The 23,246-nt window shown below is 34.0% G+C and overlaps 1 protein-coding gene across 2 annotated transcripts in view; it reads left to right on the forward strand.

Annotated features, from left to right (window-relative positions):
* Positions 1-1,828: 1,828 nt before the first annotated feature.
* dscama (Down syndrome cell adhesion molecule a) overlaps positions 1,829-23,246 on the forward strand; it is an 85,595-nt gene continuing 64,177 nt past the window's right edge. Inside the window, exons 1-3 of one of the 2 annotated variants that reach the window (XM_026273994.1) lie at positions 1,829-2,336; positions 5,201-5,278; positions 6,696-6,736. In XM_026273994.1, the coding sequence (XP_026129779.1) occupies positions 6,712-6,736 (25 nt within the window). In that variant the 5' untranslated portion in view covers positions 1,829-2,336; positions 5,201-5,278; positions 6,696-6,711. Of the gene's footprint in view, positions 2,337-5,200; positions 5,279-6,695; positions 6,737-11,660; positions 12,278-23,246 lie in introns of those variants that run through there. The other variant, XM_026273995.1, reaches the window with a different exon arrangement.

Consider the following 23,246-nt stretch of genomic DNA (forward strand, 5'->3'; position numbering starts at 1 on the left):
TTTACTTTAAGAAGTTTCAAGCGTGTTTTCCAGGACTTTATATGTATATGATTTTAGTGTTATACCATTTTTGACATCCATTATTTAACAGAGAGTTTTAGTACTCTTATAGCCTATAGTGACTGCAGTTTTGATGTGATATATATTTGTTATTTAACATGCATGTACATGCCTTGGAACCTGGTATAAATAGCAGTGATTGAATTTTAGATCTCATGTATGCTGTATAAATATTCATAGGATATTCCAAGACAGAATATTCTCTTGGATTCTCTTCAGCTTGTTCTGTGTTGGTCAGTCTTTCTGTTGACAGTTTTGTATTTAGGTCACACAGGAGCCCTCGGGCAGCAGTAAAGCATGTCCTCTACGGGAGTGATTGACACCTTCTCTGATGATGAATGAAGTCTCCAGATTCTCTGGGCTCCAGCCACAGTAATAAACCAGCGCTGCACACTGATGGTCGGTCCTCGTCTCATTTCTTTAATTCAGTCTTTTATGTGATACATCATAATTGAGGCAAATAAATCGAGACAGTTGTAGAATAACACAATTAGTGTTTCTTTTTTTTTCTCTAGGATGCAATCATCTTTTATTTCCCATTAATGAAACAACACCTCATTTTATGGCCTACTGAACCGAACAGCATTAAATTGAGAGGTAAATAAATAACAAGAAAATCTTGTTACCAAAACTGCATTGCATATTTAAACTGAGCTGCAGCCGTGCATGTGTAACCACCACGGAAATGACCTTTAAAATCTAGATCAGAGCTGACTTTGCTAGAAATATCTGTCACCTTTTTTCAAATTACACCATCTTCAATAACAAGCATCGCAAAATACATTCAACAGGGTGTTGTTAAACCCATAATGCCTGTCTTAAAGGTTTGGCAACTATTAGCATTGCCAGAATTGAATACAATGCAGTATATTCAGCTGCAAACACCTGAAAGCTTTCTAGCACTATATAGAACAATAGACGTTCTGTTGCGAAATGTAATTTCCTGCCTTTAGTGAGAGCAGCTTGGATTTGAATGGCCTTTAATGTTGAGCTGAGGTCTGTCTGTGTTGCTTTAAGATGAAAGGGAAGAGGAATCTGGTTTTGGATCAGAGGAAAAGCTGTGGCGGTGCATGTCAATCTCACTCTCCCAGTGTTTCTGTGAGAAAGAAAAGTCATACGAGTGCTCTTGAATCTCACAGTCAGCAACCAGATTAAAATGGAGAGAATGTGAGACTTTTGCTTAAGTTGACGTTCCTCCTCTAGAGTTGCGTCTCCTCTAGAGTTGAAGAAAATGTCTCATTAATGTTTCATACTGTGCTCTGTTTTGCCAAAAATACTAACATGTCAGAATTTCCAGGCTAATTATATAATACATAAATAACAGTATTAAAGTCTGCAGTCAGGAATTGCAATATAAATGCAAACTCTTAAAAGCTAATTGATTTTGCATCTGCTTTTTCTTATTATTATTTAATTCATATCTTATTTATATAATTATATAATATATACAAATAATAAAGCTAATAATTTTTTAAAATAATTTTATTTATATATTTATACAATATATAATATCACTGAAGTATTTAATTAGAAATCTGAAAATGAATCAAGCTCTTTCAAGAGCAAATTAGTTGTGCTTTGCATTTTTCGTCTAGTTGTATAATGTTCATTTTCAGTTTCTTTATATAATTATATAATATAAAACATGTAATAACAGTAATACATTAAAATATTTTCATTATTATTTTGTTATTATTTATATACAGTATGTAGTTTTTATTTTATTTTATTTTATTTTACAAATGTTATTTTATTTTATTTGTCCGTCAAGTATGAAACCAAAAAGAAAAATCACAAATTATACAGCACATTATGATGTTCACGAGGATAATTTGAGCATTATTTCTTCTTCTCACGTTCACAGCAGAGACCGTCTGCTCTCAGCAGCACGTACCAAACGCAGCTCTGTACATTCATCTGTCTGTCATGTTGACAGGTCTTCAGCCGCAGCGATGTTAACGTCCCGTGGCTGTTCTCCAGTGATGAGTCCAGATGGAGGATATGTTGGTACCTGCCCTTTTATTTCCATTGCCAGCTCACTCCCTCCAGCCCCAGGTACACCGACACACCATCTGTGCCAACCTGCCGTCTCTCCGTCAGACAGTTGCAGGTTCGGCGGTGCGTGGCAGGCCTACAGCTGTGCAGACAGCCAGCCCAACATCTGTGTGTCCTGTGGGACAGACGGGGGGGAGATGTCCCGCTGATCTTCTCAGCTGCTGCTGGCCTTAAACACAGGCATGGGCCGGTGCTTCTGCGGACAGGATGAGTTTTGCAATGTAAGTGTGAAATGGAAAGGCCCTCTCTGTTCATTGTTTACTACTGAACTTTTCCTAACCTTCCTAACCTTTAAAAGTATACATTATGTAAAAGTAGTAGTAGAGAATCGGATAGAGATATACTTCCCTTAAAAACATTTAAAAACATATATACATTAATATATAATATACATTAAAATATAAAATACACATGCACACGTATATAGATAGATAGATAGATAGATAGATAGATAGATAGATAGATAGATAGATAGATAGATAGATAGATAGATAGATAGATAGATAGATAGATAGATAGATAGATAGATATTTAAATTATTCTTCACAAATCTTAAAGAAGTCTCTTATGCCCACCAAGGCTGCATTTTTATTGTTATTGTTATTTATATATTTTTTGGATACACATACAGTAAAAACATTAATATTAGGAAATATTTTTTTCTATTTTAATATATTTAAAACTGAATTTATTCCCATGATGCAGTACTGAAGTTTTGGCAGCTATTACTTCAGTCTCACATGATCCTTCAGAAATCATTGATTGATTTAAAGCTAATTAAAGCTAATTAAAAACGTATTATTATTTTTATCGTTGTTGAAAACATTGGATGCATTTATTTGAATCATAATTTTTTTAACAATATAAATTTATTTACTGTCACATTTGATAAATTAATTGCATCCTTGAGAAGGAAAAAATGTAAAAGTATAATATAATATATAATTATTTTTTGGAAATATATATATTGAAATTAAGAAATAATAATAACTCTCTCTTTCTCTCTATATTGTTATTATTTCTTAATTTCCAAGTTTTAATTTGTAAAACTATATACATTACACACACACATATATACATTACATACATATATTATAGATATGTATAATATTTTAATAGAAAATTATAATATGTTTGATTTCAAATGAGAAAAACTATTCAATAATAAATATTTGAAAATATTATCAGACAATAATGTTTTGGACACAGTGATTCTGCTACTGGTGAGACAGTCCAGCTGCAGAAAGTGAGATAGGGAATGAAACAAAATCAAGAAATAAATAAATAAAAGAAGTTCATACATTTTTATGACCACACATATAAGGTCAGCCATGTGCTTTGGTTACTAAGCAACACGGTAAGCCTGTGTGAGGGTTTTGTCAGAAGTTGACTCAGATGTGTTGTACGGCTGCGAGAGGAACAATCAGGCTTTGATTACTGTGCAGAGTCAAGCCCGACAGCAGCTGCCTGTGAGCTCAGGCCTCTGTCAGTGTCCCCTGCTCACAAATTCAGCACAAACTCACAAATGATTGAGGAATAGCAAACAGCAGAATAGCTCCTAGCTATTCTCTGGCAGAAATGACCGTGGTGGAAATTTTAAATAGCCAATTACTTTGATTCGCTTTATAGTTAGCATTTAATGTATTCTGAATCAGAAAAAGAATTGGAAGAGTATTAATACCAAGTACACGTGCAAGGAATTTGACTTGACGACAGGAGCTTCCAGATCAGAAGAAAACAGACATTTATCAGTTTTCATACATTTTACTTACAGTATATTGGATGAGAGTTGTCTCGTAGTTCATCTCAAGCATGCTCTTTCCTGACACTTGTCTACTTGGAATAAAAAAAGAAGGTTATGAAGGTTACATTTCTAGCAAATGTGTCTCTCTATTAAGATTATAATGGTAATAAAGCTTAAATTTGACCCTGGACCACAAAACCAGTCATGAGCAGCAGGGGTATATTTGTAGCACTAGCCAGCAATACATTGTATGGGGAAAAATTATTTATTTTTTCTTTTATCCCAAAAATCATTAGGATATTAAGTATTAAGTATTAGGATATTTTGTAAATTCACTACTGTAAATATATCAAAACATAATTTGTCATTAGTAATATGTATTGCTAAGAACTTTATTTGGACAACTTTAAAGGCAATTTTTTTCAATGTTTAGATTTTTTTGCACCCTCAGATTTTCAAATAGTTGGCCAAATATCGTCCTATCCTAACAAAACAACCTTCAGTGGAATCTTTATTTATTCAGCTTTCAGCTGATTTATAAATCTTAGTTTTAAAAAATGGACCCTTATGACAGGTGTTGTGGTTCATTGTCACATGTATGTTATGTTAAATAAGAAACAATCTCTATAACATAATAGTGCCCTTATGTATTCACAGCTTAAGATATCATGGCAGTTTACAACCCCTTTCTTATTTCTATTTTGGGTTTATTTATTTGTTTGATTTTTAATAAAACAAATGTCAAATATTAAGTATTTAAAAAAAAGAAAGTGAAACAGAAATAATTGTATATAAATGCAAATAATAACATATAAAATTATTTCTAAATGTCATTGTCAAATTTAGCCATTATTTACAGTTAACTGAGCTTGACTGGTTTTGTTTGTTTGTTTTTTTTGTAAATTAAGTTCAATAATATCTATGACACTGAGATATTACCTAAAAAGTGAGGAATCCTGAAATATTCCCTGGACTATTTTAGACATTATACTTAAAAAAAAAAAAAGTAAATGCAATAAAGGGTATCATTTTATAATTCAATTTTATATATTATATATAAATGTACTTTATTATTTTTTTAATTATATGTATATACTACTCATTACTCAATATTATTCATTATATATCACTTTCTGTTTTATTTATTGTTTTATTATTAATAATATTAGTATTTTACATTTATGTTTCAAGTTTATTTTTAAAGCGTAATTTGAAATAGTAGTGGCACAAAATGAAATTGTAGTTGCAATGACGTATTATGATGCTATTTAATGCCTCTTTCATTCAGTGTCTTCTTTCTTCAGTGTATTCTTTCTCTTCTTCTCTCTGTCTCTCCTCCAGTGCCCCGTTTTATTGCATTGCGCCTGTAGAGACCTGCTGGACGTGGATCGGTGTGGACAGCCAATAGCAGGCCAGCAGGTGGGTGGCGGTTAGTGGCCAATGAGGCAGGGTGGGGTTACAGTCTCATAATCACAATAAAGGAAAGGGTCAGCAATTCTTTATTCACACTCACCCAAAATCATCATACAGATTTCAATAATGATTTACCTTTGAACAGAGATCAGAAGAAGTGCATTATACAGATCAAAGTGGTTTTATTCAGCGCTGCATTGGAGGATGACATCTGAATGAAGACGCTGCTGCACTGAGCATTCAATATATATGATCAATACATGGATTCCCAACAGCAGGTCATTAAGACTGTTCAGCCCAATCAAGTGCTTATTCTCCTGTGTGGGAGAGATTCGTCGTTTCATTTAGCTCCCAGTGATTCATGGGAGTTACCTTATTAGGCAGGATCTCTCCTGTAAAACGAGCTCATTCACATGAGCACTCGGCTGCTGGTTTTAATGAAATCAAACAGACGTCAAATCTTAAGCGTTTGCGACTAGAAAGTGGAAAAGAAGTCATTTTGTGCGTTTCATATTCTTTGTTTGATCATATTCTAGTGTTGGAAAGCCGGTGATAAAATGATATTGGTTATTATCAGTATAACATTCATCAGTCGTCTGTGAATTATTTATTTTTCTCGTCTTTATTCAGAATACATGTAATCTCAGTAAAATTTTATTTCTGCTATGCTAATATTTTTTTTAATCTATATTCTTTTTATTTAGTATAATATTTATTTATTTTTATCTTAAATGTAATTTTTACAATGAAATTTAATTCATGAAGAACAAAAAAAAATAAGAATATTTAATTTCATTTAATAATGCGATGCAAATTTTTTCTTAAATGTGTAACTGAGTATTGAATTTTTAATTTAATCAATATTATTTAGTATAATATTTTTTTATGTAATTTTCACAATGAAGTTTTATTTATGAAGAACTAAAAATTAAGAAGAATATTTAATGATATTAAATTAAAAACAAACATATTAAATTAAATATAAACTGTAGAATATTATTGCATATATCTATCTATCTATCTATCTATCTATATATATATATATATATATATATATATATATATATATATATATATATAAAATTCAATTGGAAAAAAATATATAACTGAGAAACTTGACATGAACTACATGTTGTTTAAGATTTATTCATGTTTCCTTTCATTTCTTGTTTATAATATAATAATATCATCTTGTTTTAATCTTGTTTATATTTAATAAAATTTACAAACAAAATACATTTTTACAGGAAAAAGGTCACAATTAGAATGAATAACATTTAGAAAATTATATTTTTAAATACATTTTATCATATGAATACAGACGAACAAATTTATTTCTCAATTTTCTTGCTATATGAATTTTTACTTGGGTGGTTGGATGGGATTTTGACTCCTTTTGTTCTTTTTCTCTCTGTTGGCACAGAAAACATCCATTCCCCATGCAGAGGAACATCCGGACATCCGGTAAGATTCTGTCATTTATTGTAAGCCATATTCCAGATGAAATGAAGCAGCATGTGTGTAGAGTCTGGGGAGAGCTGTAGGCATGTGTGCTTTTGTAAGGGATTCTCCAGTCCAACAGCTGCAAGAGCGGCAGCTCTGGTGCTGATGCTCCACCACAGAAATGCTTGTTAGGGCAGAATATAGCCAGAGCTCCAGGGACCATCCAGACACAGTGACTATTCATAACTGTAATGGGTATCAACCACGTCGACAAAAAAAACCCCTGTGAACGAGAGTGAGAGATCTGCTGAAAATACAAATTTATGGGAAACACTTATTGTATCAAAACTAAAAACGCTGTCCAAAAGAATCATCCTGAACCGTTGCATAGAAATGATATCACATCAAGAGGTTCAGTATTGTTCCAGAACAAGCACATAATAGGAACTAAGGTACTAAAGAGCATGTTTTAATGCATAACATTTTCTACAAAACTAAAACACATGCAAACCTCATCACAAATCCTTGAGTGCTGAAATGTTTTTGCATTGTTTGCATTGGACAAAAATTGTAAATGAGAATCCTGAAATGTTTCCTTTTTTTTAATAAAATTTTAATTAATGTTTATTTTAATATTTATTTAGGTTTAGGGTTAAATCATTTTTTTAATTACATTTAATTGATATAAAAATATTGAATGTTACCGATAATAAATAGCAACATGTTATAGGATAATACTCCTTTATTCATTCAGTTTCTGACAACCAGAAAATATTAAAGCATTTAGAGATCCATACAAATATATGGATAAATATACATGCATAAAATGCATTGCATTTAATAACTTGCAATCTGAAGGAAAAAAGGAACTAAAAAGCATGCAATAGGGCAGTTCATAAAACTATAAGGCATGCTAACATCATCCAAAATCCTGAAACTTATATTTATAGGATAGTGTTTACACACACACACACACACACACACATATATAGTAATTTATAGAGTACCTAATAATTGTTTATTTAATTTTGCATTTAAATTTAATTTACAGTATATAGAACTATTTTTTTTTACTTTAATTGATTTAATTTAAATAAATGTACGTATTATAATGTTATTTTTTAATATTAAATGTAATTATAATAACATTTGATTTATGAAGAAGTAAAAATGAAGAAAAACATATTTAATTTAAATTAAATTCAATTCAAATTAAATTAAAACATTTTATTAAATTGAATTGAATTCAAATCTTTATAAAAAATTTGCTGCATGATGTCTGCAGTTTCTCACAGCCAGAATATTAAAACATCTAGAGATCCATATTGCCTAAAAGGCATTGCTTTTAATGATCCTTTACAATCAACATGAAAACAGAGGAACTAAGGTGCAAAACCGTCTACGAAAGTAAACCGCATGCAAACATCATGTCCAATCCCTCCTGACTACTGCCTGTCCTGATCATAATTAGCTCTTCTGTTTTATCCTTTCCCTGAGGTTCTCTCCCATCCCCTAGGCTGGAGTCACTCCCAGAGAGCGAACCGCAGGAGACGTGTCCATGGGCAACGCCTATCCGTGGCCACAACATCCTCGGTTTGCCTGGTGCACATGACTCGCCCCCAGAGAAACAACAGAGAGAGCCGCCCTGATATCTGCTCTGTGATAGCAGCCAAACGCATCTCCCCTCGGCTAAACCCGTTTTGCATGGGCTGTGCAAACCCAGCGCCAACATTGTTACCGACTCCAAAAGCAAACTGAGGCTTTTTCTGTGTTTGGTGTCTCATGACATCAGCCTGTCTGCTCTGTGAATCAATGGCTGCTTCAGACAAGCTTACGGTGCATGTGGAAGCTCAGTTATGCTGCAGTGAAGCGGCTTATGCATGGAGAGAATCTGAATGAATGTTAACGTGACAAACACATTTTAAAAGGAAAAAAAAAGACAGGACTGTGTGTATAGAAAGGGAATCTTGGGAAAACTGTGGTCTGTAATTCAGGAAATGGTGCAGAGGTTGTGCTGGGTGGTGGGTGGAGGGAATGTAATGAGTTGTGCAGCTCACGTGAAGACAGTCGTGGAAAAAACACTACCGGACACTGTGAACGGAAACAATACGGGCGCCTTAAAAATCACAGGGCTATTTGAGAATAGATTGATTCCTAAAATGCGAACCGTCCCAGATTCATGTCTTTATTTGCCAGCGGAATTTGTATTTCACGCCGCCTGTTGAGTTAATCGTAACAGCAGACTTTCTAGTAAGTTGCGTGTGCGGAGAGGATTTGTGTAAATGTATGAGGATGAGCGAGCGTGTTGCAGTGGCTGAGTCTAATGATGTGCTGTGGTTTTGGCAGTGACGAGTGACAGCTCCTGTATTCTGCAGCATGCTCCGATCTGTGCTGAATCTGAACACCACTGGCAGAGCCTGTGCAGGCAAGAAAAAGAGCAATTTGTCTACAAATCGCACTGGAGATGGAAGATCAGTGGATAAAAGAAAAATAGTAAAGCCTTTGTAATATGATTAGAAGAGAGCATGTGATAAGATGCAAAACTAACACAACCATGTATGAAAAGTTGACTGGGCCAATGGATTATTTTGGTTTTACTAGACATTAAACTTTATTCGCTGTGATTTTCCAATCAGAATAAAACATTTCAGACAGACTGAATAATAAGTAATGTAATAAAAAATATATATTTATCATGTTAGATGTAATTTAAATAATATTTTAAATGGATTTAAGATACTGTACACTGTGTACAAACACACTCTACACACACACACACACACACACTGTATAATTTATACAAATATAATTAGTGTATAGTATATTTGTCATAATGTGTGTGTGTGTGTGTGTGTGTGTGTAGAGTTAATAAGCAAAAACAGATAACCCAATTTGTAACAGTTTTTAAAAAAAACATTTTTTTCATAGTGCATTCCAATTCATCTCAATCAAGTTGCATAATGTTGTTTTTTTATTAGGTTTAAAAATAACAAAAAAATACAGCTACCACAATAAAACCATGATAACATAATAAAAAACATGATTTTTGAAAATGTAAAAAAATATGTAATCTGTTTTTGCAAATAAACTACACATATATATATATATATATATATATATATATATATATATATATATATATATATATATATATATATATATATATATATACACAAACACACACACAGACACACACACAGCGGGTAAAATAGGTATTGAACACATCACCCTTTTTCTCAGTAAATATATTTTTAAAGGTGCCGTTGACATGAAATTTTCACCAGATGTCGATAACAACCCAAGTAATACATACAAAGAAAACAATACAAGTAAGTTCAGAAATTAAGTTCTGTATAATGAGGTAGAATGACCAAGAGGAAAAGTATTGAACACGCTTATTGAAATGTGTTTATTGCTTTTTACAAAAGCCTTAATGACAGCTTCAAGATGCTTCCTGAATGGAAAAACAAGTCGCATTACTCAGGTGTTATTTTGGCCCATTCTTCCACACAAACAGTTCAAATCTTAAAGGTTTTGTTGGCCTCTTCTATGAACTCTGACCTGAAGTTCTTTCCATAGATTTTCTATTGGATTCAAGTCAGGAGATTGACTGGGCCGTTCTAGTAGCTAACTTTCTTTCTCTGAAATCAAATGAGAGTTTCCTTGGCTGTGTTTGAGATCATTGTCTGGGTGGAATGTCCACCATCCCTTCATCTTCATCATCCTGGTAGATGGCAGCAGATTTTTATCAAGAATGTCTCGGTACATTTTTCCATGCATTTTGTCAGTGCTACACCATGATGTTTTGGGGTGATGTGCCATTTCATCTCCAAACATGGTGTGTATTATATCCAAAGAGTACAATTTTTGTCTCATTGGATCAGACTATATCTCAGAGGCTTGTCTAAATGTGGTGCAGCAAACTTTTTAAACAAGCTCCATCTGGCTTTTTCTTCAGCAATAGAGCAAAGCGTGGCGAGCGTTTATATACTACAATATACTACAATGCACGCGAACATCATCCTAAAATCTCTGAGAATCCTGAAATGTTTCCTGGACTAAAAATTATTAGCATTATTTTTAAAACAGAAAGAAATATCAAACTGTAGTTTTAATGGAATATAGATACAGTGGTTCAAAAACATATAGTATACTCTGTTATTATTAGACGCAACATTGGCCACTTAAATCTAATTAAAAGTTAATGTTTTTTTCATGAAAACGCAATGAGTCGGCCCGATGCCTCACTGCGCAGGAGGCAAGTGCTCTGATTTGTCAAGGTCAATTAATGAAGCCAGCTTAAGGGACGGAAAAAAACCTCACACGCCCTCAGGGGTCCTGAATCCTAACACAAACCACATTAAATTACATCAATTCATGTCCACCAATTAAGATCTTTTAGAGGAAGTTGTCATACACAGCTGTGATGTAACTGTTACCTTCGTTCAAAGCTGTTTATTGTTCACTTTAACCATGCATTGTGCACAATTTCTAAATTAATCAATGACAAATAAAGATGAGAAAATATTTAAAAAGGAGAAAATGCTTTAAAAAAATCTCATTTAAACCATGGTTGATGTGTGCTCTAGCTACAGTCATGTTGGTTTCATTCCTATTTGAAAAACACTCATACCATTTAAATGGTTGAAAATGTTCAGTGGTGTAACTATCAAGTAAAAAAAAAAAAAAACATTTTTTTTCTTTCTTTTTTTTCCCCTTTTTTGCTGCACTGTGAAAACATGCGAGTTAACAACTGTAATACATTATTTCCAAACATGTTTTACACTCTTACAGTAAAGGGGCTTAAAAGGTTCTTCAAAGTGATGCCATAGAAAAACCTTTTTTTTTTGGTTCCACAAAGAGCTGCTTTTGGTGCGCTTGGACTCTCTCTTTAAGAGCAGCACCCCTGCACCTTTAAGGCTGCAGAGGAGAGAGAGAGAGAGAGTGGAAGAGAGAGAGAGAATGAGAGGGGGTGTTGCGTTGTGTGATGCTCTGGTGCTGATGCTGAGCTCTGGAGTGATCAGTGCAGCAGGGGAAGATGCGCGAGCTTGCTGACTGCTGGACGGTGCGAGGCGGTGAAGAGGGATGTTGCTCTGAGTACAGCTAACGGCCATCATCTCGATCCATTTACGCGCTGGAGTTTCAGAGCTTTTTCTTTTTCCTTTCTTTTTTCGTTCTTTTCCTTTCTTTTCCGTAAAAGTTACGACTCATTAATAATTGAGTGGATTTACTTTCCCGCGGTTTTCTCCCTCATATGCGGCTACACCTGTGCGCAGTGCCCTCAGTAAGCGCGCGCTCTGACTCAGCATCGCACCTGCCCGACGCTCGCTCACTGTGTCGCGCTACAGCTGGATCTCAGCTCGGAGACAATCAGCCCCGGAGCGCACGCTTCATATGCATCCTTTCCGCTGGAACTACTAAGTACAGATATCCATATTCCTGCGCAACGGCTGTTTCTGGAGGAAAAGTGTGCAGTGGGCAAATAAAAATCTTAGTTTGGAGATTGAAAGGAGCGGGGCATGTGGATATTGGCTATTATCTTTTTCCAGTGCATTTTGAATGGTGAGTAGTGTTTTGTTTTATTATTATTACTAATATTATGCAGGCTGTAACGTCATGGAAATTGATTAACTGTGCAAAGCATTTACGCATGCTTGAAAAATAATGCATTGTGGTCCATTCAAATTAGTCTTAGACAACCTTTAGTGTATAAGCTTTACAAAAATAATATTATTGCATGTATCATGCATTCAATGCATGCAATTTTTCCACAACAGTTCATAATAAATATTGCATGTTAATTTCAGCAAGTAATTCAGAAGGAACCAGACTCCTTAATAATTTCAGTTTTATGATTAGTCACTTTATTACATTTTCTAGCTCATAATTCTAAACAAACATGCATGCATCGTTATGCAAACAGTGCATCAGGAATGTCAAAAATATGAATCTGGACCATATGTGATTTGATGTGACAAGTTTTGTTGCTTTTTTATTTCTTTTATTATGACCTTGGACAAATTTCTTTATTAAGCGTTAGAATAACAAATTGATCTGCTGATATACGAAAAAAAAAAAAAAATTCACAACATTTTTGAACATTTATGAAATAAAGCAAATTTATGAATGAAAAAAGGGCACCAAAAAACTTGAAAATTAGCTTTAAAACACAGAAAGAAAAAGAAAAAGGAAGAAATTACAATTTGTTGTATTGTGGCATAGTGACACAGCCGCCATGTTTCACGAAGAAGCACTGAAGCATTAAATAAAAAAATAACTTGCAGTCACTCAGTTGGCACTTTACTGAATGCTTTCGCTGTGACCTTTTCACAAAACATTTATTAAAAAAAAAATTCCCCCTGTGTGGGTGTCCGAATTATATTGACCTAAAAAAAAAAAAAAAAAAAAAAAAGTAAATCTACCGCAAATGCTCGACAGGAGGCGAGTGTGTTGATGGCTTTAAAATGGAGAGACAGCGAGTGGGTGCTGGTTGCTGGGCTAAATCAGGATGGGTGTGTTTGTGGTGGAATAGAGCGAGTGAGAGGGGGGTTTAAGGGGAAGCAAGAAGAAAATGGGCCATTTAGGTGGTTTTAACAGAGTAATGCTGTGCGACATTAATATCAGACCCAGGTCACTCCAACCTAGACTGACCGCCGATGGCAGACACATTTTGATAGGATGCACAAAAATGAGGGGACACGGCGATGCTTTAGCACAAAGGGTGTTGGAGAGCAGCGCAAGGTGCTCCGCGATGATCTTTTCTCAAGCTTTTTCAGTTTTTCCCGCAAGGCAGAAATGGACACAATCGTTTAACCTCAATTAATAGTGTATCAATTAAATTGATTATCATTTCAGAGGGATTTGGGTTTTGGCCAACTGAGTGCTTTATGTCTAACCAACTGTGTTCAAATGAGCATTTCTAAAAAGCATTTTAAGTGTTTCTCTTTGAATCAATACGATCCCATTTGTGGCGCTGTGTTCTGGCCGTGTGTATGTGGGTCTCTGAGGCTCCATTGATCAGCGTTCTGATGCAGTGCAGTGAGCCTCTCTCTCTCTCTCTCTGGCCAGTGTAGCATGTTTCTTGCGGGTGTGTGTGTGGGGGGGGTGGGGGGTGGGGGGGGGGTAAAAGAAGCCATACAAAATGAGCCTTTCATGATTTGGTTAAGCTCACAGGCCAGTTCTCTGCTGGTCTCTATGGAAACCCCTGAAATGTATGTTGGCGCAGTGGCCTTGGAGCTTCCTGAACAGGTGACCCGGAAGTGCTTCTATAATGACTAGCTGTGGAAAACACAGCGTGCTTGTTCGCGAAGCCATTTGGGATTTTTATCTTGAAGGGATGGATAAATTAATTCCCTGGTTCCTTCAGTATCCCTTTTGAGATTTCATTTTTTTTTCTTTTCAGCTGTATATGCACAATTAATAGAATAAATGTGCATCATTTTGTCCAAATAAAAGACATCTGCACCATTTTTCTAAGCTCAGCTCCCTTAGTATTATTTAAATACTATTATAGTTTTTATTTCAAAATTTTCTGTTTCCATAAAAATTTTAGTCTAAGTTTTAGTAATTTTGTTGCGTTTTTTGTATTTTTTTGTACTTATGTACATAGTTTTCATGCATTTTTATTCTAGCTATTTTAGCGGACCAAGTTAAACTCATTTAAAATGTCAAATATTGCATGAGTCTGAAATATAAAGTATGTTTTATTTTATGTCAGTTAACATTTTGTTTGAATAGTTTTCTTTTATTTTCAGTTTTACTTAACTCCAATAACCCTGCCCTGATACTGAACAATGAATGTTTTTGCATGTAAAATCATGCTGAGTTGTTTTCAATGGCTCTTGTGTTGGTGAAGAGCACTCGAGACCGTGTGCATATTAACACACAAATGTAATTGGAACAACAAAAGCGTCCTCGCACAGACAGAACGGAAAGTAGGTGCAATGTTGTTTTTGTAAACTGATGCTAGGGGCCAACTCTGACATACACTCAAATGGACACGGGTAAACAGCACTGCGTAGAGCAAAGTGCCCAATCAGCTGTCGTTTTCCATGAGATGCTTTTTAAGAGAGCTTTTAGCTGAGTCCAGATCAAACAGACAAAACTGTGTGGGCATATCCATTTGTTTTGCTCAACTGTACGCCTGGGTTTGAAGACCACACGCATGCTGCACTGTGACGTGCTGGAGAGAAATCAAAACCATGTTTGCAGTCCTGAAAGCAAAGCAAACTGGATATTGTTCTGCAAATCATTTGAGATGTTTTCAAATCAGCTTTGATTCTGAAAGCATTGTTTGCTTTTTGAAAGCTCTTGAAGTGTGTGTAAATGTTATGTTTAATGACAAACAAACGTATGTTTTTGTTGTTTATCTCTATCTATCTATCTATCTATTTATTTGATATATTTTGGCATACATAGTTTAATAGCTTTCAAAATGAGGACTTATCATACATAAATATCGTATAAATTAGCAACAAATTAGCCCCTAATCTAAAGTGCATTTAAAGTGCATTTTTTAGGATCACTATTCACTTTATTGATAAAAGTTCTAGAATTGAAATTTTTATGTTTAATTCATTCTTGTGAGAAGTTATTTTTCTTCTTCTAATTTTGTCCTCAGATAGATAAATAAAACCTTTTGCGTTTTATTATTATTATTTTTTTTTTATTAAACAATATATGTACTTTATTTTTAATTTTGACATTTATATCACTTAACAACATTGGAACAACTTAGGAAAACTTTGTCTCTAAAATATATTTATAATATATACCTCGCCATAGATGATACAATAAGAACAACAAAAACAACAACAAAAGGTACTGTGAACAAAATTTCATTCAAAAAGTTGCTAGTAAATTTCACAAATAAAACAAAAAAATTGAACACATTGAATTAAACATTAAACTCTTAAGTAGAAATACTAATATACATTGTATATTACATGCTCCAATCATCTTAGATTTATTCACAGCTTTGAAAAATTATTTAAATGTAAATTAAATAGATGATTTAAAATAGATTTATTTTAGGTTAATTTTCCCATAATAAAACAAAGCATAAATAAATAAATAAATAAATCCTTTGCAGTAAAAACAAATATTTTTTGGGAAAAATCCCATCTGTTTCTGTTTCATCTGTTTTGTACAGAAGCAGGTACATTTTAATCTTGTTCTAGTTATAAAGTCAGTGGTTGGGAAGGTTAAAGCTGTGCCACAGGAAAGCACAGTGTGCATTAGAAATAGACATGAACAGATATGTGGTGTGAGTCAGACTCACACACACACACACACACACACACACACACACATACACAGTGCCACTCAACCCAGTAGCTCTTTCTCCAGTGTATCAGTAATTCCAGGAGTCATTTGGCATAATGGCATTTTGATGATCTGCTTGTACTAACTGTTTAGCCAGCAGTAAGGCTGATCAGTGTTCATATTTTCCATCAGCACAGCTTATTGTCAATCAGCAGGAAATATGCCTGACAGACGGCCCTGTGCTGGTGGCCGTTATGTTTATTTATTTCCTGCTTTGATGACTTGGCAGAAAAAGCACGTTCGCATTTTCCACTGATGAGGACTTTCAGGCTTTTTTGAGTAAAGGAGCTTGATGACTTTAGCACAAACCTCTGCGTTCCTTCAGCCTCTGTGACCAGCTTAAACAGGGAGTTTTTCCTGTCAGTGCAGCAGTGGAGCTTTTAGGTCTGTTTTTGTGAAATTCATAGATTTTGAGGTCTTGCATGCAGTGTTTACACGTGTACTTATATTTATTACTTTCTATCTATTTATCTATCTATCTATCTATCTATCTATCTATCTATCTATCTATCTATCTATCTATCTATCTATCTATCTATCTATCTATCTATCTATCTATCTATCTATCTATCTATCTATCTATCTATCTATCTATCTATCTATCTATCTATCTATCTGTCTATCTACCTGTCTGTCTGTCTGTCTGTCTGTCTGTCTGTCTGTCTGTCTGTCGGTCTGTCTGTCTGTCTGTCTATCTATACACACACATATTTTTTTTTCAGTGAGTCTTTAAGACAATTTAATACAACAATTCTTACATACAATGTTAGTTCCACGACTTAATTGAGATATTTTTTATATAAATCTAGATTTAAATATTGCCAAAACTACATATTACAGTGTGTAGTGTTTGTAAATGTTCTTTTTTCAAGAACATTTTAAAATATAAAACAACAAGATCACTGTCCAGTTAATAATTTCTATTTGACTTTCAGTCACTAAATAATATCTTATATTACTGATATTTATTATTATTATTATTATTATTATTATTATTATTATTATTATATTTATATTAATTATGTTAAATGTCAAATGAAGCACATTTTAGGTTACTTGACAGTATTATTAAATCGTTAATAATAATTATAGCAAATGTGTTACCTTATTTTTTTGCAGTCCAAATTATATTTTAATTAACCTAAATAAAAATAAACTAAATCATAATACACATTTGAAATGTCCTCCCATAGTCATACAAACGAATAACTAGGTTTTACACATTACAGTAGTAAAATAAATTGAAATGAAATTATAATCTATAACCTGAAGTGGTTGTGGCCCTGACAGAAATGTATTACTGTATGATTCCCTCCTGTAAAGAATTCAGGGAGATAATGGGTTAAATCTGGTCCCCTCAGTCCTGGATATGTGGTTACATCCTTGATTTGTATCCATGAGTTAACAGGGTCTCTTTGATCACTGAATGTGTCCGTGTGGCAGAGCGGGCAAAACACTGGGCAGAATTTCAACAGCCAGAAATGTGTAACATTTACAGAGATCCCAGCAAATGTCTCATTAAAGCTGCTCTCGCCTCAGGTCTGTTCTGTTTCCATTGCGTTCTCTATCGGCCCGTCCCCAGAAGTGATTATGCTAATTGCTGTTTGATCAGATGATTAAATTATAATTCGATTAATCCTGAGCACTAAATGCTCTGAATACATTTACATCTGCTTGGCTGCGTCAGAGCGCAGGGGCGCGAGCATTCTTCCACGCCAAGCCAATGAGGAGAGGAGACGAGCTGACCTGAGACTCACACCCAAATATTAGCACATGCACATGTTTAGAAGAGGGCAGGAACTGAGACACTGGGATACTGTAAGCTGTTTAACAAAACAAGTAAAGTATTTAGACCAGTGGTGAACCAATATATGCACATATGGATATACGTATAAATAAACTATAAAATGCTGAAATTATTTAAATAACATAATATGCTATGTTAATTATGATTATTTTTATAATTTTTATCTATCATTAATTCTTATCTGGTTATTTTCTTTGGATCAATTTATATTGGTTGTCCAAAATTACCTTTTCCTGTTATCTTATAGTCTGGAACTAGTTTTTTCTTCATTTTTAGCAATTCAGAAAATACTCTTTGCCTTCCATGTGGTTGGATTTGCTGACATTGTATGGTCTTATGGTCTTGTATGGTTTGGTGGGAATGGAGGTGGCAGATAACATTTTTTTTTTTTACTAAAAAGGTAATTTGGGATATCGAAGGGAATGTTTTCATGTATTTTAAATAAGCCATAAATTTCATCAGAAATCATGACTTTATTTGTACTGCATTTTACGAGGTTGCAAATTCGTAGGAGGAACCACACCTTACACCTAAATTTGTGCGAATTAGCCACCTTGTAAAATACATATGAATTGGCTGTGAGATAGAATTGTTATTGTAAGTAATGTACTGTAGACTGACATTTTTACAGAACAATAATGTTTCTTCTATGGCTACATTTACACTAGTGCGATTTCATTTTAAAACGCATAATGTGTAAAACGCAGCGAAAAACGCCAGTGTAGACAAGGATCGCTTTTTTTTTAAAACCATTTTAAAATGAAAACTAACTAGTGTAAACAGGGCTTATGTTATCACAACAAAAAAATCCTTTTAGAACCTTTGTTTTCTAGAGTGTTGGGGGAGGGACATTCTAGAAGGGATTTGATTGGACAAATATCTGTTTAATGCAGGATGAGTCATCAACATTTTTGTGCTATTTCCCCAATATGGAAAGACTTGTAATATATATTATATACATATATCAACACAACTGGTGTAGAATGGATGTTTCATAATTACAAAGATGTGGCAAGTTACACGTTGAATTAAATGTGACATTTTGAAGAAGAAAGACTGAGGGGGCATTTACGCAAATGAAAAAAGTTCTGCCCGTTCATTTACACTACAGTGTACTTTTGAAAATGTGTTTCAATGTGTATGTTTATTGAAAACCATGCCATTATTGTTTCTGTGTAAGCTACAAAAACATGAATTTGTGGAAATGGTGACATTACGTGTTCAGTCTACAGGTTTGTGCGCAGACGCATAGTGTTTCTTTACAAAATGATATTGCCAGCTATTGGCCTGGCATAAATAATACTGCATTTTCAGTCATTTTCGCAGATCCATGTGAAAGGATTGTTTGACAAAGAATTTTTGACGGTCATGTTAAATTTTTTTGTAAAATGTACTTCAATACTCAGATTTGTTTACCACTTATTTTTTATTTTTTTACAGTGTACATATTATAAGTGATATACCACAGCATATTATATCTTTTTTTCTCAATGAATCCATCATTTGATTAGTTGTTTAATTACGTGTACATAGCATAGATTTGCTCTAGTTGAGAATCGGCGATCAGTATGAGTTGTTGTAGTACACGTGTCTCTGGGAGACGAGGGGAAATCAGCGCAGCGTGACAGCCGCGTCTCGTTTAGCTCTGCCTCGCGTTCCCTCATCATTCGAGTCAGCGGCGCTTCAGATTCAGACATCACGGCGTCGGCTCTCATAATTGATGTAGATCCACGGAGGCCGTTTGATCTCCATCTCACCACCAGGGAGGCTCTAAATTAACGTTTACTCTGACATTATTCAGATGATATTCAAATCATCTCACTTAAGAGATCAGGGGGGGAAAAAACACAAGAAACTTTGCTTTTCCGGTGGGACTCGCACTACTCCCGCTCTCACCCTTTCCTTTACATATTGGCAGTGAGCGGGGGTCCATTAACCCAGACACGGCTGGGTTGTGCTTAATATTCATGAGAGCAAATTGGAAGCTGGTTAAATTGCGGTGCTCCGCTAGAGCTCCCTGATGCCAGGCCCGCAGTAGCCCCGGGGCAGGGGCTGGAATTCTGACTCTCCCGGCTGCTGTTCCGGGCTCCCCCTGCACTCTCTGCCTTAATTACCTTGAGCCCGTGATGTTCTGTCAAGGTTCCGCAGCCCGCGGGGGGGAAACACCCGTCCTATCTGCAGCACAGACAACAGCGCAGACACAGTCGGCCTGCAGCCAACACAGTGACCCATCCACCCACACCAGAGCCAAGATTTCATCCTCAGAGAGCTGCCGATTTTATGCTCTGCACTGTTTAAAGACATTCTAACATGGCGGTGAATTTAGAAATCTGGTACCTTTAAACCTGCACATACATTTCAAAATTATACACAAGAAAATTCATCTCAAAAATATTTAATCTGTCTGAAAATGAGTAATGTTGCTAAATATGCAGGTTTAGAATAGAATGATGCAGCATGTTTTACTTACAAAAAATGGAAAGCTATTGCTACATTGTTCTCTTGTGTTCTGTATATTTTTTCCTGAATTATACAGAAGCAATATATAATTAAAATACTTTTGCTGGTCTAAAATGTACATCAAAAAATTTAAAAAAATGATAGTTGCAGATTTTCGGACTTAATACTGTGTTAAAACCATAGTCAAATGTAACACTGACTTAAAAAAAAAAAAAAAAAAAAAAAAAAAAAAAACACTTTTTAAAGTGCTTTAACAGCACCATAAAATATGAACACGATTTTGCTTTAAAAAGCTTAAATTAATTCATTTTTAAAATAACTTTTTGGTAACTTTTAATGTACTGAGGTGAATTAAGTTATATTAAATAATAACATTTACTTTTTAATATTTAAAGTGACTTCAAAAATATGCATTTTGCTTTTATTGATATAACTTTTGTCTAATTTTTTAATCATGTGTGTGCTTCTAGCCTAATATATACACATATATTTATATAGATATATTTATTTAACATTTTGTGTGTGCATGTGTATTTATTTAAAATAGTCACCATTATTGATCATTTATTATTTAAATTGTGAATATTTCTAAATTAGACTCATTTAAATACCACAATTTTACTGATATTTTTATCATATACATTGTTAAAAGTTAGCCAGACCTTCATCGTGATTGCATAGATTGTTAAAGCAAAACGTGAGCTCATCTGACCACCCTGCCCCAAGATCAGCTTGACTTTAAAATGGTCTCTGCCCTTGAGCTGTCACATGCTCACCCCATAAATATCACCCTGTGTCAAGCCCAGACAGAGCCACAGAGGGACAGCGCGTTAGACACTCTCTCAGCGGGGATTTACAATGATCGCCTCTGAAAGACAGAAACAAGCAGCAACAAAGAAAGCGTTCTGTCCGCTATTTCAGGCAGATATGAATCGCTGTTAATCAAACAGCCTGCAGCGCTTTCTGAAAAAGCCAGATTAATTATAAATTCATTCAATTCATATTTGAAGAGTCGTGTCTGGTCGCTCTTATCGTTTAGATAATTGAGAGCAGAATGATTCTTGACGACGTCGCTAAGCATTTGCTGGGTTTTACTATCTGAATTTGAATCTGATTAGCAGATGCTGACCATGCAGATTTTTAAAGATGAACAGCCCATCAGTGCTTGAATCCACGCACAAGCTTTTCTGCATGATGTCTGAGATGCTAAGTCACATGCATCACGTCTGGATAACAGCTGCTGCTTCTTTATGTCTTGTGTCTGGGGGAATGGACTGTTTTATAGTGAAGATCTTTTTTGGTAGCTGCATATATTATGATTGTTTATTAGATAGAGGTAAAAAGATATAATAAATATAGATATTTAATAAATGCTATTGTAAAATGTATTTAATATGACATCAAATAAATTAGAACTAGATTTCAAATGTTCACCTAATTGGTTTATTTTTATTATTTTTTATCTTGGCCTATTTCAAAGATATGTGAACCTGGAGCACAAAACCAGTCATAAGTAGCACCGGTATAATTATAACGATTTAAATAATATTTGCAATGCATTGCATGGGTCAAAAGTATAAATTTTTCTTTTATGCCGAAAATCTATTAGGATATTATGTAAAGATCATGTTTCATATTCTGTTTTGTAAATTTTGTACCATAAATATATCAAAACTTCTTTTTTTTTAAAAAGCAATATGCATTGCTAAGTAAGAACTTCATTTAGACAACTTTAAAGGGTGATTTAAAATAAAAATACTTTTTTTTTTTTTTTGCACCCTCAGATTCCAGATTTCCAAATGGTTGTGTCTCGAGCAAATATTGTCCTATCATAACAAACCATATATAACAATGCAGAAATGCTGAATAAATAAGCTTTCCATTGACGTTTGGCTTGTAAGTATAGGACAATATATATTTTCATCAAAAATATCTTCAGGGAACATGATCTTTACTTAATATCCTAATGATTTTTGGCATAAAAGAAAAATCATTTTGACCCATACAATGTTTTGTTGGCTATTGCTACAGATATACCCATGCTGCTTATGACTGGTTTTGTGGTCCAGGGTCACAGATATTCAATAAATACTGTTACCTAAAAGGGTTATGAGAAATATTAGATGAATTAAATCAGAACTTTAGTTTTTTTATTTTTTATCTTGTTTTTTTCTAGTAAAAATAATGTTTTTATGGAATTATATACAGCGGTAGTGAATAAAATATCTATTAAAATGCTGCAGGGTATCACTGTATAATCTCAGTATTGACATAAAGTCTTTTAATATTTAATGATTCTTCTTAAGACCCGAAGTTCTTTTGATCCTTCACTGATTCTTTGGATTCTGGATTATCAACAGACCTTTTGTTTTTTTTAGTTTTATGTTAAATGTTGAAAGATATGTGCTAAATGCAGATGGATCAATTGAAAAAAAAAACATTGTAAAGTTTAATGAATATAAAATGTGCAAATATTTTGATATGGTATCTCTGTTAACTCTCTGACCTTTAAAAAGGTTTCTGTGATTGAGAGTAGATTTTGACCACAGCCAGTCAAATGCGTAAGAAATAGCTTGACTTTCTATTGTCATTTTTAGTCTGCTCATTCCACTTGTGTTCTATTTCCATTTACCTGTGTTTTTTATCTCCAGGAATCAACTAGCTAGAGTATGGGTATAAATATTTTATTTTTGATGTGCTTTTAGACAATAGCAGCTTTATCCATGGCCTAGAACTGAGCTCCATTATCTATAAAATACCCCAGGGCACTGAAATTGGTTTTCATGCCCAGTACTGTATGTCCATTTTAAAATGTTAAAAGTTAAAAGTGAACAAATCCATTTAAATCCAAAAGGGCTTTACTGGAATCACTGTGTTGCAACAGTGCCAATGGCCATTCAAAATCTAATGAATTAATATAAAGTATTAAAACACATGAAA

Source organism: Carassius auratus, chromosome 10 (genome assembly GCF_003368295.1).
Source record: "Carassius auratus strain Wakin chromosome 10, ASM336829v1, whole genome shotgun sequence".
In the NCBI taxonomy this organism is placed as follows: Eukaryota; Metazoa; Chordata; class Actinopteri; order Cypriniformes; family Cyprinidae; genus Carassius; species Carassius auratus.